Below are 17,266 nucleotides of genomic sequence, written 5' to 3'. Positions count from 1 at the left end.
TTCCTCATCCATGTCCCATCTACTAATGAGCCCATCAAAGTCACCGATCATGTCTTTTACTGTGGTTTTGATCTCTAGCATTTCTTTTTTGTTCTGTCTTTGGGTTTCCATCCTTCTGCTTACATTGGCCATCTGTTCTTAAATGCTGTCTATTTTATCCATTAGAGCCCTTAGCACATTTATCATAGTTATTTTAAATTTCTGGTCTGATAATTCCAACATCCATGCGATATCTAGCTCTGAAGCTTGTTCTGTCTCTTCAAATTTGTTTTTTTCCTTTCAGTATTCCTTGTAATTTTTTCCTTCATTGGTAGACATGCTGTACTGGGTAAAAGAAATGGCTGTAAATAGGCCTTAGTTAATGTGGTGGTGAAGTGTGGGTGGAAGGGGAAGCATTATATAGCCTCTCAATTAGGTCTTAGTTTTTTAATGAGCCTGTGCCTCTGGACTGTGAACTTTACAGGTATCTCTGTGTGTGTGTGTTTATTTTTATTTTTTATTCCACCTTAGATGGGACAAAATGGCAAAAGGATTGGAGCTGGGTATTTGTCTTCTCCAGGTTATTTAGGCTCTTATGATACCTCAGTAGTTTAGATTCTGCTTTACTACTTTCCATTGAGGGCAGGGCTTCTTAAGAGAAACGAAGTGTTGGGGTGTATTTCAAAATACTTCCTTTTCCCCTTTCTTTGCCAGAAACCTGAGGGAATTTTTCTCAGTTGTTTACTAGGGAATCTGCTGGAAGTAAACCTCACAATATTTTTTGGACTCCCTACCCCCCCCCAACCCCCCATGGCTGGTTTCGCCTGGACAGTTTTTAACTTTCCAAATTGCCTGTATTGAGACTCCAGCAATTCATCAATTATGGTTTATGTTTCCTACTCCAGGTCTCATTGCTATAACAGTTTCTGTTGTTTGTGTCTCTAATCTAGGAGACAACAGTTTGCCCTGTGTCCTCCCCTTTCTTATTGATCCAAGAAGAGTTGTTGATTGTTTAGTCTTTTCTGCTTTGTATTTGTTGTTAGGATGAAATAGTGACTCCAAGCTCCTACATGCAGAACTAGAACTATTTGTTTTTGATAAATTTAAAATTAATGTAATAATAAAAAATAAATTAAAGTAAATTTAATGTAATAAAATATAATCTTTGCTTTTTTATGTTTTCTACTTGTTTTGCCTTGCTTAATACTGAATATTTTATGCCATAATTATATAAACCTCACATTATTGAAAGTTACTTCATGATATAATTGTAAAATAATTTCATCCAATTAATTTATGTTGAAGGAAATGTATCTATTTTTTTGTGTGTGTGTGAAGAACTTACCTTTTTGTTCAAATTATTTGTTATTTTTGATTATATGGATTTATTCACCTCTGTTTTGAGAATCTACCTTTATTATAGGATAGAAATTAAATCTTATCTGGGCTTTCCTTACTAATTATTCTGATTTTATTCTTATGAGTGTACATTCAACAGCACAGATTTACTACCGCAACTCCTTCCTAATTGCTAGTTTATTTGTTTTTGGAGCTATTTCACTTAATCCTTTCATTTCATACCATATGTATTAACCTATTTTTTTTTTAATGAAAAAAAAAAAAAACCCACAAAAACAACAAAAAATGCAAAAACAAAAAAAACCCACAAAAAACAAAAAACCAGTCTAGCACTCTGCTGGAAATTATGAAATGACTCTAGTGTACAATATTTGTCCTCATAAGTATGGGTCAGGTTTTTTTTTAATTTTTATTTTTTTTATAAACATATAATGTATTATTAGCCCCAGGGGTACAGGTCTGTGAATCACCAGGTTTACACACTTCACATCACTCACCATAGCACATACTCTCCCCAATGTCCATAACCCCACTACCCTCTCCCGACCCCCCTTCCCCCAGCAACCCTCAGTTTGTTTTGTGAGATTAAGAGTCTCTTATGGTTTGTCTCCCTCCTGATCCTGCCTTGTGTCATTTATTCCTTTCCTACCCCCCAAATCCCCCACGTTGCATCTCTACTTCCTCATATCAGGGAGATCATATGATAGTTGTCTTTCTCCAATTGATTTATTTTGCTAAGCATAATACCCTCTAGTTCCATCCACATTGTTGCAAATGGCAAGATTTCATTTTTTGATGGCTGCATAGTATTCCATTGTATATATATACCACCTCTTCTTTATCCATTCATCTGTTGATGGACATCTAGGTTCTTTCCATAGTTTGGCTATTGTGGACATTGCTGCTATAAACATTCAGGTGCACTTGCCCCTTCAGATCACTACATTTGTATCTTTAGGGTAAATACCCAGTATTTTGGGTAAATACCCAGTAGTGCAATTGCTGGGTCATAGGGTATGACCATGTCGTAGGGTATCTATTTTCAACTTTTTGAGGAACCTCCATGCTGTTTTCCAGAGTGGTTGCACTAGCTTCCATTCCCACCAACAGGGTGGGAGGGTTCCCCTTTCTCTGCAACCTCACCAGCATCTGTCATTTCCTGAATTGTTAATTTTAGCCATTCTGACTGGTGTGAAGTGGTTTCTCATTGTGGTTTTGATTTGTATTTCCCTGATGCTGAGTGATGTGGAGCACTTTTTCTTGTGTCTGTTGGCCATCTAGATGTCTCTTTGCAGAAATGTCTGTTCATGTCCTCTGCCCATTTCTTGGTTGGATTATTTGTTATTTGGGTGTTGAGTTTGATAAGTTCTTTATTGATTTTGGATACTAGCCCTTTATCTGATATGTCATTTGCAAATATCTTCTAGTATGGGTCATTTTTATAATTTCTGCCTAACTGGGATTGTCACTTAACGTGGATAGTAGTTACTTAAATATAGGCTATGATGATATGCGATATAATTGTCTCTTTAGCCATAAGACACCAAGAAGAATAACACTTATACTTCTTATTTATGTTTCTGCTGTATTCCATCAGAATTCTACTGTGTTCCAAGAAGAGTTGATAACCTAGCTCAGCCACTATAGTGCTTGTACTATGGACCCATGAATGAAGTAGTTATGAATGACAAGGATGAAGTCTTTCCATGGGTTCTTTCAGTATATTCTCTTCTCAGTAAGGTAGTTATAGTGACAGCCATTATTAACCTTTGTCATTTCAGAAATACATATGGAGGAGCACCTGGGTGGCTCAGTGTGTTAAAGCCTCTGCCTTTGGCTCAGGTCATGACCCTGGGGTCCTGGGATTGAGCCCCACATCGGGTTCTCTGTACACGGGGAGCCTGCTTCCCCCCCCCAACCCCCACCTGCTTCTCTGTCTACTTGTGACCTCTGTCAAATAAATAAAAATCTTAAAAAAAAAAAATAAATACAGATGGAATCCAAACCCTTTATATGGTTTCATCTGTTAATGCATTTAATTAACAACTTGGTAACAACTTATAGTTGTTTACATTAGAACCCTTTCATGGTGGAAGAGTTGTGAGTAGTTCTTACTGTGGTAAAGATGTTTCCCAATTATGGTTTTGGTTTTGACTATCCTATGACAGTAGCTTGGTCATTAAGAGATCTGAAGATAGTAAGTCTAATGTCCTTCATAACATTGCTTAGGACAGAGAAATATCTTTACAGCCAAGAAAGTACAACAGTGGGCACATAACCAAGTGATCTATTGGTGTAGCAATATACAGCATGCGAAAGTGTGAAACTAATAGAACATGGGAATAGCCTTTTAAAGACGCAAATAAAGGTACAAGTAAGTATGTTTGGTGATGACACTTTGTGCTTTAACATGTGATAAATACTTTTGAAACAATGGACATTATAAGGTATTGTATTCCAAAATGCATAGGTTTGGAAACCAAAGATAGTCAATGAGAGTGGCTCCACTCACCATCACTTCCTTGGGGGAATTTGAGCTTTCTGGACCTATAATTTTGACCTCTTCTGGGGTAGGGTGAATGCTTCTTCTGGGGACAGAGTAAGCATTTCAGTAAACCTAAAGTTTTAGTAGCTCACTGGTCATTTTTGTTTCCTTGTGTTTGTAGATCAGCAGACAAAACAAAACAAACAAACAAACAAACAAAAAACAGTTACTCTCATGCCAGGTACAATTAAACTTTATTAATGCAAAGAAATAGAATGGTTGCCACACTTGGTGATAACTCTAAATGGGCAGTTGCAGCAATTGCAGCATGATAAGAGCATGGTAATCATTTAGCCTTCCTAGGTGGGAAGATATGGATCTGGGCAAGTGATCTAGATGAGCAGAAGTGCTGGACAAATGTGAGGAAAATCTAGAATGGATTATGGAGGAAGGAGATAATGAAAATCTTCTTGGGAACATATGCATGATAGAACCCATTAATACCTGTTTCATTAACACTCCTGTATTTGAAGAATCAATGATGGAGTGAACTTACATGGAAAATGAATACCTCTAAGCATGGGAAGATGTGGAGTGTATCTGATGATTTCAATGTTGCATACATATCCCTCTGTGCTTAATATTCCTAAGAATGTATATTGTTTTATACCATAAACTGCAAAGATTTTCTGCTTGAGGACTTTTCTTTGGATATCAAAACTGCTCAACCTACTATGTGGGGAAGCCTGAAACTGTCGTGGAGTTAATACCTTAGAGCTACCCCAACACAGAAATACACAGCTTCCTTGCCTCAAGTGAAACAAATATAAGTTATAGATTATGCACATTCTCCAAGAGGGCCATAGCAAAATTGCATCGCAATGTCCATATAGTAGAATACCAGTTAATATAACCTCTTTTGGCATCCTTTCTTTTTCTGTCCCCTGTCTCCATTTCTGAACAAATGTGTTCCTAATACCCCATCTAAATAAACTCCTGGCCCACTGAATTTGTTCCAGGGTCTTCTTTTATTTTTTTTTTATTTTTTAAAGATTTTATTTATTTATTTGACAGAGGGAGAGATCAGAGAGGCATGCAGAGGGGAAGGGGGAAGTGATGCAGGGCTTGATCCCAGGACCCTGAGATCATGACCTGAGCCGAAGGCAGAGGCTTAACCCACTGAGCCACCCAGACGCCCCATGGGTCTTCTTTTAAAAAATAAGTAAAGCCATTGGAACCATACACACACACACACACACACACACACACACACACACACACACAGAGAGAGAGCAATTTAATGTGATGATTTTTGATGTTTATCCATTCATCAGAACTAATATACAGGTTATTTTTAGATGTAATGAATAGCAGAAATAGTATTATTATATTTTATTTGAAAAATAAACAAAGATTCAAGATTAAAATGTTCTTTGTTAGATTATGCTATTCTCTGTTAGAATACTAATTCTTAGTATGATGAATTTATATTCACATAATTGGTAGTGGTTGTATACTCCACAGGTATAGTGGTAGCAGGCTTAAAATGGTAGATGATGAATTTGTTCAGGATATGTTAAATTCGAGGTACCTAAGTAGGGGTGGGTCAATGTGTAATGGGATGTTTAGTTTTAGAGCTCCCCCCCAAAAGTGGTCAACATAATTTGGAAAAAGATACCTTTTTGTGCAGTCTTTTTATAGCTACCTTTATGTCTTTGTTCCTTAGTGTATAGATAGCAGGATTCAAGACAGGGGTGATAGCAAAGTCCACAATGAAGAGATTTTTATCAATTGAAGGTGGGGGAGAAGGCCAGACATACAAAAACATGCATGGAGTGAAAAACAAAAAAACCACAGTGATGTGAGCTGACAAAGTAGCAAATGCCTTGGATAATTCTCCTGAAGAATGTTTCCAAACTGTGATCAAAATGAACGAATAGGAAAGTATTAGCAGGAAGAAGGTGACCATGCTCATGAAGCCACTGTTGGCAGTAACAATAAACTCAAACTTGGCTGCATCTGTGCATGCAAGTTTTATGATCTTGGGAAAGTCACAGTAAAAGCTGTCCACTTTATTAGGCCCACAGAAAGGCAACTTTATGACAAATAAAAACTGAGACATAGCATGGATCACCCCAGTTACCCATCCAGTGATTACAAATGAAATACATGTTTTAGGATTCATGATTTTTAAGTAGTGAAGAGGCTTACAGATTGCTGTACACCTATCAAATGCCATGGCTATGAGTAACACCATCTCCACGCCTCCTATGATGTGAATAAAACATATTTGTGCCATACAACCTTGGAAAGAAATTACTTTGTATTCATTTAAGAGGTCTTTGATTATCTTGGGAACTGTGGTAGAGGAAAGACCCACATCAATGAGAGACAGGTTGGCCAGCAGGAAATACATGGGAGAATGTAGGTGAGAATCAAAAATTACCAAAAACAAAATAAAAAGGTTTCCCAAGAGGACCCCTAAATAGAGAAACAAACACATCAAGATGAGAAAAATTTTTTTCTCCCAAGAACAAGAAAGTGCCAGTAACACAATCTCAGTGACCACAGAGTCATTTAGTCCACCCATTGACTGGTACAGGAGAGCTGATTTTCAAGTGACCTGAGAATGAAAATTTAAAAGAGTAAGTATCACTGGCAGAAACATAGATCCCCTAATTGCCTTTCTAATTAAGTTAGATATAATTGACTGAGAGGAGAAAAACGAGGAAATAAGGTTAGCAGCAAATTTACTATATGAAGGGGTATATATGAGGGAAATAAATGACTATAAATTTTGCAGATAGAGACAAAGGGGTTACTTTAATTTTTTACCCCATACTTAAATCTTTTTTTTCTGAAAGATTTCTAGATCATTATCTAGAATCCATGACCATTGCCCTAAGTGGTTTTTTTTTTAAGATTTTTTTTTTTTATTTTTTTATTTAACAGAGAGAGAGATCACAAGTAGGCAGAGAGGCAGGCAGAGAGAGAGGAGGAAGCAGGCTCCCCGCGGAGCAGAGAGCCGAATGCGGGGCTCGATCCCAGGACCCTGAGATCATGACCTGAGCCGAAGGCAGTGGCTTAATCCACTGAGCCACCCAGGCGCCCCCTAAGTGTTTTTTTAATACCACATAATATCACATAAATATCTAATCTCTCTTCTCTTACTTGAACCTTTCTTCGTCCCTTAAATTTTTCCTTCTTGTAAAGCAGATGAACATAGGGGAAGGGAAGGAAAAATAAAATAAGATGAAAAAAGAGGAGGCAGACCAAAGAGATTCTTAACTGCAGAAAACAAACTGAGGTTTGCTGGAGGGGAGGAGGGAAGGGGGCTGGAGTAATTCGTTGATGGGCATTAAGGAGGGCACTTGAAGTAGCAAGCACTGGGTGATGTATGCAACTGATGAATCACTAAATTTTACCTCTGAAATGAATATATAGTATATGTTAATTAAATTGAATTTAAATAAAAAATTGAATTTTTTTTTTTCCATTCTTCACTGGGCTTATAGAGATCACCATGACAAAATTACTTGACTACATCCCATCACTCACTATATTGGGCTTTTTAGTTTAAATGGAATTCGGGTGTACAGGCTTAATATTAATACTAAGTTTATGACATGATTATCACCATTGGTCCAAGACCACTTTTAGTAAACAGATTACTAGCTAAAAATAAAATAAAATATTGTATATCTGAGAGTAAAGAGGAGTTAATTTAATTATAAACAATAATTCTAATGATCACAGACAACAGATATGAGTGTCTCCTATATTTAGGGAATTGTGTTAAGTGTATTATTTTTCTCAAACCTCCTAATGACTGTATAAGATAGGTTCAGTTTTATTATCCCCACTTCACAAATGAAACCGTGCCTGAGAAAGATGAAGTGGCAAAACTAGGAGTGGTGTATCTAGAGTTTTATGACTTGAGAATGTATTATAACCAATGCTCTGTGCTTTTCAAGGCTAGCACTTCCAAGTACATTCTAACCCTGTCAAAGGATCAAGATGCTTTAATCTTTTTCCTATATCTGAAATTTTTACTTCCCTTAATGTGTTGCACATAACATTTCTCCTTCAAAAATCAAATCTTTCAAGGATGGGGAGGGGGGTATCCTTCTTATTTTTCCTTTACTCTCTAAAAGCCCTTCACAAGTGAGTTTATCTTAACTTACACATTTACTGAACAAGCCGAAACAAGTCACTTGTTCCAGAAAATTCTTTTAGAGAAGTTACCAGGAATTTAGTACACAATGGTCTACATACACATAAAAATGTCACATATAATGAACAATTTTTAGCCTTTGTCTTACATACTTGTTCTCCAAATTTGGTATTGTTGATCGTGAATTGTTTTTGAAATTTCTTCTGTCATCCATTGCTGTTATTGGCTGCCTATCCCAAAACGTTTTCCATACAGTTTGTGATAAGAGAACACCTATCTGTTTAGGCATTTGATGGAAATTTCTGAGTTTTGGAAGAACATAGGTTCTTATCTTAGCTCTGGGATGAAATATGATAATCTAAGTACCTTGGCCATGGATTGGTATAAGAGGGGCATGTAGCTGTTTTGATGAGATAAAGAACAATGCCTTTTGTGGAAGGTTTTCTTTTCCCAGATTAAAATAGAAAGATTAATGTGGAAAAGTCTCTTTTTTGGGGCTCTTTTATCCTTGCATTCAAGATTAATGTGATGCCCAAAGATGCAACACTCATGACCTTTGAGTATCTACATGTTAAAGAAGATATTATGAACAGTTAGAAAAATAATCCTGTCTAAAAGGTCTTTGATGTCAGAAAAAGGTCTACCTTCTGATATCCTGTTGAGAAAAATAAAAGCTTACTTTAAGAGACTGTAAATAAGGCAATGTTAACTTGAAGCTAGATGCATTTTTAATATTTGTATAACACATCTCTCTTGGTTTTTCTCCTATATTTCTAACTTTTTTTTTTTTAAGATCTTATTTATTTGACAGAGAGACACAGTGAGAGAGGGAACAGGAGCAGGGGGAGTGGAAGAGGGAGAAGCAGGCTTCCCTGCCACTCCAGGCCGGGAGCCCAATGCAGGACTTGATTCCAGGATCCTGGGATCATGACCTGAGCCAAAGGCAGGTGCTTAACAACTGAGCCATCCAGGCACCCCTATTTCTAACTTCCTTTTTGTATATTTCACTGATGCATGGATTCTCCCTCCCACCCCTACCAGCCAGATTATGAAAGATTTCCCTATCTATAGCTCTATTCCTGGACTCTAGCATAATAAACCCAAGACTTTACTGTAGTACATAAAGGGACATCCCTCAAACACTTCAAAATTAAAATGTGCAAGGATGAACTCATGATTTCATCCTCTTTTTAATGCTTTAGGAAATATCATGAGTGTTCTCTCAGATGCTTAATTCAGGAGTCTTTGAGACACCTTTTATCCTCTCTCATCTTATATACCAGAAGGAAAATTACACTTCCTGAATAGTTCTGTTTTGCTTCTTCCTCTTCACTTCCACTGTCAGTTTTATTTCAGGTCTATTTTTTTTTCTAATTAGTGACCATAAAGGCTTCTGAATGATCTCTCTGCCTTCAATCTTACCTACATTTCATACTTTCTACACTCTGCTTTCAGATTTGTCTATCTAAAGATCAAATATGGTGTTATACACAACTAATGAATTCTTGAATACTACATCAAAAACTAATGATGATTATATGTTGGCTAATTAAACATAATAAATAAAGATCAAATATGGTCATGTGGGGCGCCTGGGTGGCTCAGTGGGTTAAGCCGCTGCCTTCGGCTCAGGTCATGATCTCAGGGTCCTGGGATCGAGTCCCGCATCGGGCTCTCTGCTCAGCAGGGAGCCTGCTTCCCTCTCTCTCTCTCTGCTTGCTTGTGATCTCTCTCTGTCAAGTAAATAAATAAAATCTTAAAAAAAAATATATGGTCATGTAACTCTCTTATTTCATTTTCTGGTTTTATCATTGTGATATGTTAAAATCTAGTAGCATATCACATCAAGCTCTTTATAAACTGAATGTGTTACTCTATTTTTTCACATTTCTCTGCTCTTGCATATACTGTCATCTGTATTATTCCCGGTCATTACAAAGTGGAAACATATTTGCTTAAAAGGCCTGATAGACTTGGTTGCCATTCTAGTTCTGCCACATATGATCTATATAAACTAGGATATACTAGCCAATTATACTGATGGTATTTATTTGTCTATAAATTGAGAGGTGTCTAACTTACATCTCCAGATTTTTTTAATTATTTAATTTTTTTCAGTGTTCCAAAATTCATTGTTTATGCACCACATCCAGTGCTCCATGCAATACATGCCCTCCATAATACCCACCACCAGGCTCACCCAAACCCCCCTCCAGTTTGTTTCTCAGTCTGAGAAACATCCCCAGATGTTTTGAAGACTTGAGAGTATATGGGTAAAACTATCTGACAGAAATGTTAATTCCACTTTCCTTTATCCTTCAAAACTGAGATTAAATACAAGCTACTCTGGAGTATTCATTTATAACCCTAAGCAGAGTAGTATCTCTGAACTACTGTTATATCTCGTACCTTTTTAAAAATAAAATATATAATAATTTCTTTATAATATAATATATTATAATTTATTTCAGAAAAAGGGATTTTAACCAATTTGTATACCCCAGTAGTTAGCACAATTTCTGGCACAAGGTAGGCACTATCAAATGATAGTCTTCACTGACATTCAAGAAGACATGGTAGGCAAAATCAGGGCATAGAAGCTATTATAGGATATTTGGTGGAGAATAAATCTTCACCAAATGACTTTGAGGTTTGAATTCTTCGGCACCTGCTTGCTGATGGAGAATGGAAACCAATCTTGATCAGCAACCTCCTTGTCATGACATCATTCTCACAGAGTGACCTCAGCACCTCACAGTCACAAGTAGATCCTAAATCTATGCAGTAAAACTGGAAAAAGTACAAACTTTCCTCTTTATTTTTTGGCTCAAACAAAATGTGTATAGTTATTACAGAGTATCTAGAACTGTCCTCAAATTATAATAAAATATTAAATATCCTAAAGACATATTGCTAAACTGAAAACATCACTGGATATTTGGAAAAATTCAGTAATTTGAAAGAGAAGAATACTTTTTAAGCTTAAGCCTCCAATGGAAAGCTGTTTGGTACATGAAGCAGGAAGAGAACTTTTAAACACACTTGAGTCTATGTTCAGAAGAGTTTTTGAACACATGACATAGATTAGAACTTCAGATAAATGAAACTGGAAAAATAATTTGTTAAGTTAAAAAAAAGATTTTAAAATAACATAATGTAAATGTATGTATAAAAATATTTAGGCTTTAAAGTATCTTTAGTTTGTGGGTTTTTAAGTGATTTTATTTTTTCCTAAATATGAACTCTTATTTTCTATATTTTATAAGTAATATTTTAAAAGAGAATTTGAAATTAGTTTAAGAAATAAGAAAAATGATCTAGGAGTAATTTTATAAATAGCAGTATTTATAGTAACTAATAACAAGCATTCTGGGGACAGACTACCTGGATTCGAATCTCCATCTCCTTGTTCATAGATTTATGAACTATGTGTCCTTGGGTGAGTTGCTTCACTTCTCTCTCCCTGAATTTCCTCATCTGTAAAATAGGGATGATAATAATACTTACCTTATACTGTTGTTGTTGTGAGGATTAAATGACAACATGGACAACAGCAGAGTATGTTGTGGCACATAATAAGTACTTAATACATTTTTTAAAATAATTATAATGATTTTTAAGATTTGATCATTCAATTCTTTCTGAACATAAGATATCTTGTTCTGCCAGATTGTACTTATTTGGAATGAAATAACCAAGATATAATGTTCCATGAATTCCCATGAATCTAATATCAGAGGAAAAAAAGGCATGGAAAATTGAAACCCCTTCACATACCAATTTAATAAAGATATGGGCTCTTTGAAGAGAAATTCATCTCACAATATAATTGAAATTATCAAAATGATACCAGAACCTGTATAAAACTATATAAGTAAAAATTATTCAAATAAAGAGAATGAGCAAAAAGAACCTTGAGATAAAGGAGAAAGAAGATTTGGGAATGAAATGTAACCAGTTCTTGGGGAGTTAGAGAGCAGGTTTCATGCTCAGGTGCCCGTCTCACTCAGCAGGAGCTTCAAGAGACTGAGATGTACAGACAGTTCACACCCTTTTGAATTGCCACCATTTCTTGAGACAGATAGTTATAAACGGTTCCTACCATTTGGAAGGGAGTCAGTTAGCTGGACTGGATGGTAGGACTGGGCAGAGTCCATAATTGCTTCTAATGGAAACCAGGTCTTTTGTGTACACTGGTTTTCCCAAAGGTAAATTATCAAAACTTGTAGAAGAGATCCAGGGAAATCAAGCAGTTCAATGTGATGATCTGTGATTTTTGTGCTCTGATATATATTTTTTTCAAATTAGAGAATTTTAGGTTAACTTTAGATGTTCATTGTGTTATGGCAATTTATATAAACCATTGATGGTATTAGATGGTAAACACTATCACGTTTATGAAAACTATCACATTATACCTGTAATGGTTTGTCTAACTTGGAATTTTGAGAAATAATGAATTAATACTTGAACATATCAGGGGGAGTTCCAAAAATAGTGAAATATTAGATTGGCAAAATCTCATTTGGTATTTTAACAACTTTTTGAAGGCTTAATACGTATACTGTAAAATTTATCCAGTTAAATGTATTACTCAGTAATTTAAAATAAATTTATGAAGTTGTATAACCATTATCATTATTCAGTTTCAGAATAATTCAATCTCCCTAAAATATTCCTTGTGCCTATTTGTAGTTAATCCCCACTTCCATTCCCAGATCCAGGCAACAAGTAATTTGTTTAATGCATCCAGAGATTTACTTTAGAATCTATTCAATTTACCAAACTGAAGCTCCTTGAGTGAAGGGAGGGCCGTGTTGTCTTGAGGAAGGACACTTCTACACAGCCATGACTATTTTTTAAGTCATTACTAAGCCATTATTTATTAGTTTTTTGAAGCTTTAGGTATTATAAGCATGGAGTGCAGAACAAACATGCCCCCCCCCCCCCCCCCGCCACCAGCAATTTGCAAAGAATAAAAGAATCAAGAGGCTGGTTGACAGGTTGAACATTTTTTTTCTATTTCTATAATACCTTTGCAGAAGGCTTTTTAGTATATTATCAAAACTACGTGTCACCCCTTAGTAAAGTTCTCTACCTTTTAAAAATTGTAAGCCCTGTTAATAATATCATTTCTTTGATTTTTTTTTGTAACTAGAGTGAAATTTTGGCTCTAGAATTTTCTGTGTCTTTAAAAGTTCCTCCAGTGGGAAAGAAGGCTTGCCACTCATATCGCATAGGGATAGGGAGGAATTCCTTTGACCCACAGGCCAGTTATCTTGAAGATCCCACAAGCTTCAGGCTGCTGTAGAAGACCCTTGGGATCCATTCCATCCCGGGCACAGGTCACATACATTTCAGAGTAGTTCTTACCTCTGAAGCAGCATTAAGTTGTTGTAACAACAGGCAGTTTCACAGTTTGGAGTCTTTTTCCTGTCTCAGAATCTAAACAAATCACTTTCCCTCCATTATAATAGGCCACCCAGAGTTTCCCATCAGCATAGATACACATCCCATCTGGAATTTGTTCTTCTTTCTCCAGCTTGTAAATACTTCTGAGGTTGGAGATCTTTCCTGTCTGTAGGTCATAGTTAAAGGCATCACCAAATAGGACAGGCTGCCAATGTAATAGAAGATTTTGTGATGCAGGGACCAATCCAAACCATTGAGCAAGAGATGTCCACCTGCTCAAAATACTTTTCTGCTTGGTGGTCCAGAAAGAGAGAGTACAAGGACCCGTGGTGCCACCCCAGAGCTGCCGGGTGGTCTCCTCGGCCATAGTGCCAGCAAAATATCTCCCAGCAGGATCTACCTTCCCATTATTGAACCAGTTGTTTTTCTGGTCTTTATCTCCTGTGGCCAGAGCAACTGCTGAGTGATCTTCCCAGTTCAGAGCACCAAACTTTGTTCCAATGGTGGTGACATAGCCTCCTCCCAGGTGAAGTGATCAGAGCTGATGGGGACATCCATGGTCACTTGCTGCACGCACTTGCTGAGCGAATCCCAATGGCAAAGTTTTTTTGCAAGAATATTTATAAAGAGCAGTGAGATGGATGCCTCCTCCCACACCGGAGATTCCCCGCACCAGCAATTCTCCTGCAAAACACACTCGATCTTAATGGAAGACATTGTTAACCAGGAAGCTGTCTTGGTGTCAGTGACCCTTGGAGAACTGGCTCCACAGCCACAATTTTATACTGTATTTTTCCTATTCTTCAAAGGATAATGAGAATAATCAAAATTTTTGAGGTTATTGGACACTGATTTTTGATTTTGAACTGTCACTAATTTCTGGAGTAAGAGAATGCTAATGTGGACAGTCAGAAATAGGGTTTGTGGCAATCAGGTGGCCAATGAAATTTTGTCTGTGCCTATCTCAGAGTGTGCTGTGTGTTTTCCTAAGTCTATTCTTTAGTTATGTCCATACTTTGAGATAAAAATTGGCATAAGTATACTGACAATTGGAAGATTTCCATATTGGTTACCTAAGTCATGAAATGAAATCTGTTATGATAAGAAAAGCCAAGTGAAGCAAATTAGATCTAATTAACCTACTAAAATAATAAACCAAAGTAATATTTCACTTTAAGAAGAATTGTAGAGATTAGTACTATTATCAGTGAATTCAAAGATGCAGAGTTTTTGGGTGCCTGGGTGGCACGGTCGGTTAAATTCCCAACTCCGTTTCATTTCAGATCATGATTTTAGGGTCATGGGATGGTCAGACTCCAAGTTCAATGCAGAGTCTGCTTAAGCTTCTCTATCCCTCTGCCCCTCCACCCTGTTCTTTCTCCCTCAAATAGGTAAGTAAGTCTTTTAAAAAAACGTAGAGTTTTGGTTTTGTGTGTGTGTGTTTTTCAATTGTAAGAATACTTGATACCTGAGGCACCTGGCTGACACAGTTGGTAGAGTGTGAGATTCTTGATCTCACAGTTGTAAATTCAAGCCACTACTGGGTGTGGAGATTACTTAAAAATAAATATTTTAGGGCACCTGGGTGGCTCAATGGTTTAAGCCTCTGCCTTTGCCTCAGGTCATGATCTCAGGGTCCTGGGATCAAGCCCCACATCGGGCTCTCTCCTCAGCAGGGATCCTGCTTCCCCCTCTCTCTGTGCCTGCCTCTCTGCCTATTTGTGATCTCTCTCTGTCAAATAAATAAATAAAATCTTAAAAAAATTTTTCTTAAAAAAAGAATACTTGAGGGACCCCTGGGTGGCCCAGTCAATTAAGTGTCTGCCTTCAACTCAGATTATGATCCAGGAGTCCTGGGATGGGGTCCCACATGCAGCTCCTTGTTCAGCAGGGAGCCTGCTTCTCCCTCTGCCTCTGAGGCTTCCCCTGCTTGTATTCTATCTCTCTCTGTCAAATAAATAATTAAAATCTTAAAAACAAAACAAAACAAAAGAATACTTGGTACTTAATCTAAGAATACTTTATCTGCTTTCTTAACAGAGTTTTAAGTGTCCAGTACAATGTTGTTAACTGCAGATAGAGTGTTGTTCAGTAGATCTCTAGAACTTAACTCTAGAACTGAAACTTTCTATTGAATAACAACTCTTAATTTCCCTCTCCCTTCAAGTCCATGGAAACCATCATTCTACTTTCTGTTTTTATGATTTGATTATCTTATTTTTAAATTTTTTTTAAAATATTGTATTTATTTATTAGAGAAGACATTGGGGAGAGGGGAGGAACAGAGGTAGAAGAAGAGAAGGACAAGCAGACTCCCCGTTGAGTGAGGAGCCTTACCCGGGGCTTAATCCTAGGATCCTGAGATCATGACCTGAGCCAAAGTCATGATTTCTCAAAAGAAATGTCTATTCAGGTCCTTTGCCCATTTTAAAATTGGATTATTTGGTTTTTGCTGTTGAGTGGTCTGAGTTCTTTTTTGTATGTATATATAGAGTTGTATTTTATATATATGTATGTATGTGTGTGTGTGTATATATATATATATATATAGTATTAATACTTATGAGAAGTATCGTTTCTAAATAGTTTCTCCCATTCTATAGGTTGCCGTTCCCAGTCAGTTAATTCTCTCACTGTACAGAAGTTTTCATTTGATGTAGTCCCACTGTGTATTTTGTTTTTGTTGCCTGTGGTTTTGGTGTCATGTTGAGAAATCATTACCAATGCAATATCATGAAGCATTTTCCTTGGGTTTTATTTTAGTATTTTTATACCTTAAATCTTTATTCCACTTCCATTTGATTTTTCTGTATGGTATAAGATAAGAGTCCAATTTCATCTTTTTGATTTTGGAAATCTAGTTTTCCAAATGCCATTTGTCTCTTGTCGAAGAGACTCTCTACCTTGTGTATTCTTGGCATTCTTGTCAAAAATTAGTTGACTATATTTGTGTAGGTTTATTTTGGTCTCTCTAGTTTGTTGTATTGGTCTATGTCTATTTTTTTTATGCCAGTACCATGGTGTTTTAATTACAATAGCTTTGTAATATTGTTTGAAGTCAGGCTTTCTGATAGTTCTAGCTTTGTTCTTCTTTCTCTTTCTCAAGATTATTTTAGGTATTCAGGCTCTTCTGTGGTTCCATATGAATTTTTTTATTGTTTTTTCTATTTTTGGTGAAAGTGACAGTGGAATATTGCCAGGAATTGTATAATATATGTAGATCACTGAGGATAAAAATGACATTTGAACACCATTAAGTCTTCTAATTCATGAATGTGAGAAATCTTTTCATTATTTATGTCTATTTCAATTTTTTTACATTGATGTTCCATAGTTTTCCATGTAGAAGTTTTACCTCCTGGGTTAAATTTATTCTTATGCCTTTTATTCTTTTGGTGGTAGTGTAAATGGGATTGTTTTAATTTCCTTTTCAAATGTTTATTGTTAATGTACAGGCATGCAATGATCTTCTGTATTCTGATTTTGTATTCTACAACATAACTCAGTTTTTTATTAGTTCTACAGTTTCTTGGTGTATGTGTGAGGAGCCCTTACAGTTTTTATCATGTGCAAACAGAAATAATTTTACTTCTTTATTTATGGCTTAGTTGCTTTTTATTTCTTTTTCTCATCTAATTTCTTTGGCTAGAACTTCCAGTACTGTATTGAATAGATATTAGATGAGTTGACCACCTTGCCTTGTTCCTGTCCTTAGAGGAAAAGCTTTCTGTTTTTCTCCATTGATTATGTTAGCTGTGAGAATTTTATGTATAGCCTTTATTATATTGAAGTTATTTCCTTCCATATCATTTCTTGGGAGTCTTAACCATGCAAAGGCATTTTTAAATGCTTTTACT

General features: G+C 36.3%; 1 protein-coding gene and 1 pseudogene across 1 annotated transcript; both read right to left on the bottom strand.

Annotated features, from left to right (window-relative positions):
- Nucleotides 1–5,477: 5,477 nt before the first annotated feature.
- Nucleotides 5,478–6,413, bottom strand: LOC123944847 (olfactory receptor 4F15-like). The gene has a single exon (XM_046010219.1). The coding sequence runs from the start codon at nucleotides 6,411–6,413 to the stop codon at nucleotides 5,478–5,480; it is 936 nt and encodes a 311-aa protein (XP_045866175.1).
- Nucleotides 6,414–13,224: 6,811 nt separating this feature from the next.
- Nucleotides 13,225–14,126, bottom strand: LOC123943569 (annotated as a pseudogene).
- Nucleotides 14,127–17,266: the final 3,140 nt, after the last annotated feature.

The sequence above is a fragment of the Meles meles genome, chromosome 6 (genome assembly GCF_922984935.1).
Source record: "Meles meles chromosome 6, mMelMel3.1 paternal haplotype, whole genome shotgun sequence".
In the NCBI taxonomy this organism is placed as follows: Eukaryota; Metazoa; Chordata; class Mammalia; order Carnivora; family Mustelidae; genus Meles; species Meles meles.
Note: the sequence above shows the minus strand (reverse complement) of the source record. Positions and strands in the feature narration are given on the sequence as shown.

What these genes read in the sequence shown, in the direction of transcription:
- LOC123944847 (XM_046010219.1), bottom strand. Translation starts at nt 6,413, where the DNA reads ATGGGTGGACTAAATGACTCTGTGGTCACTGAGATTGTGTTACTGGCA.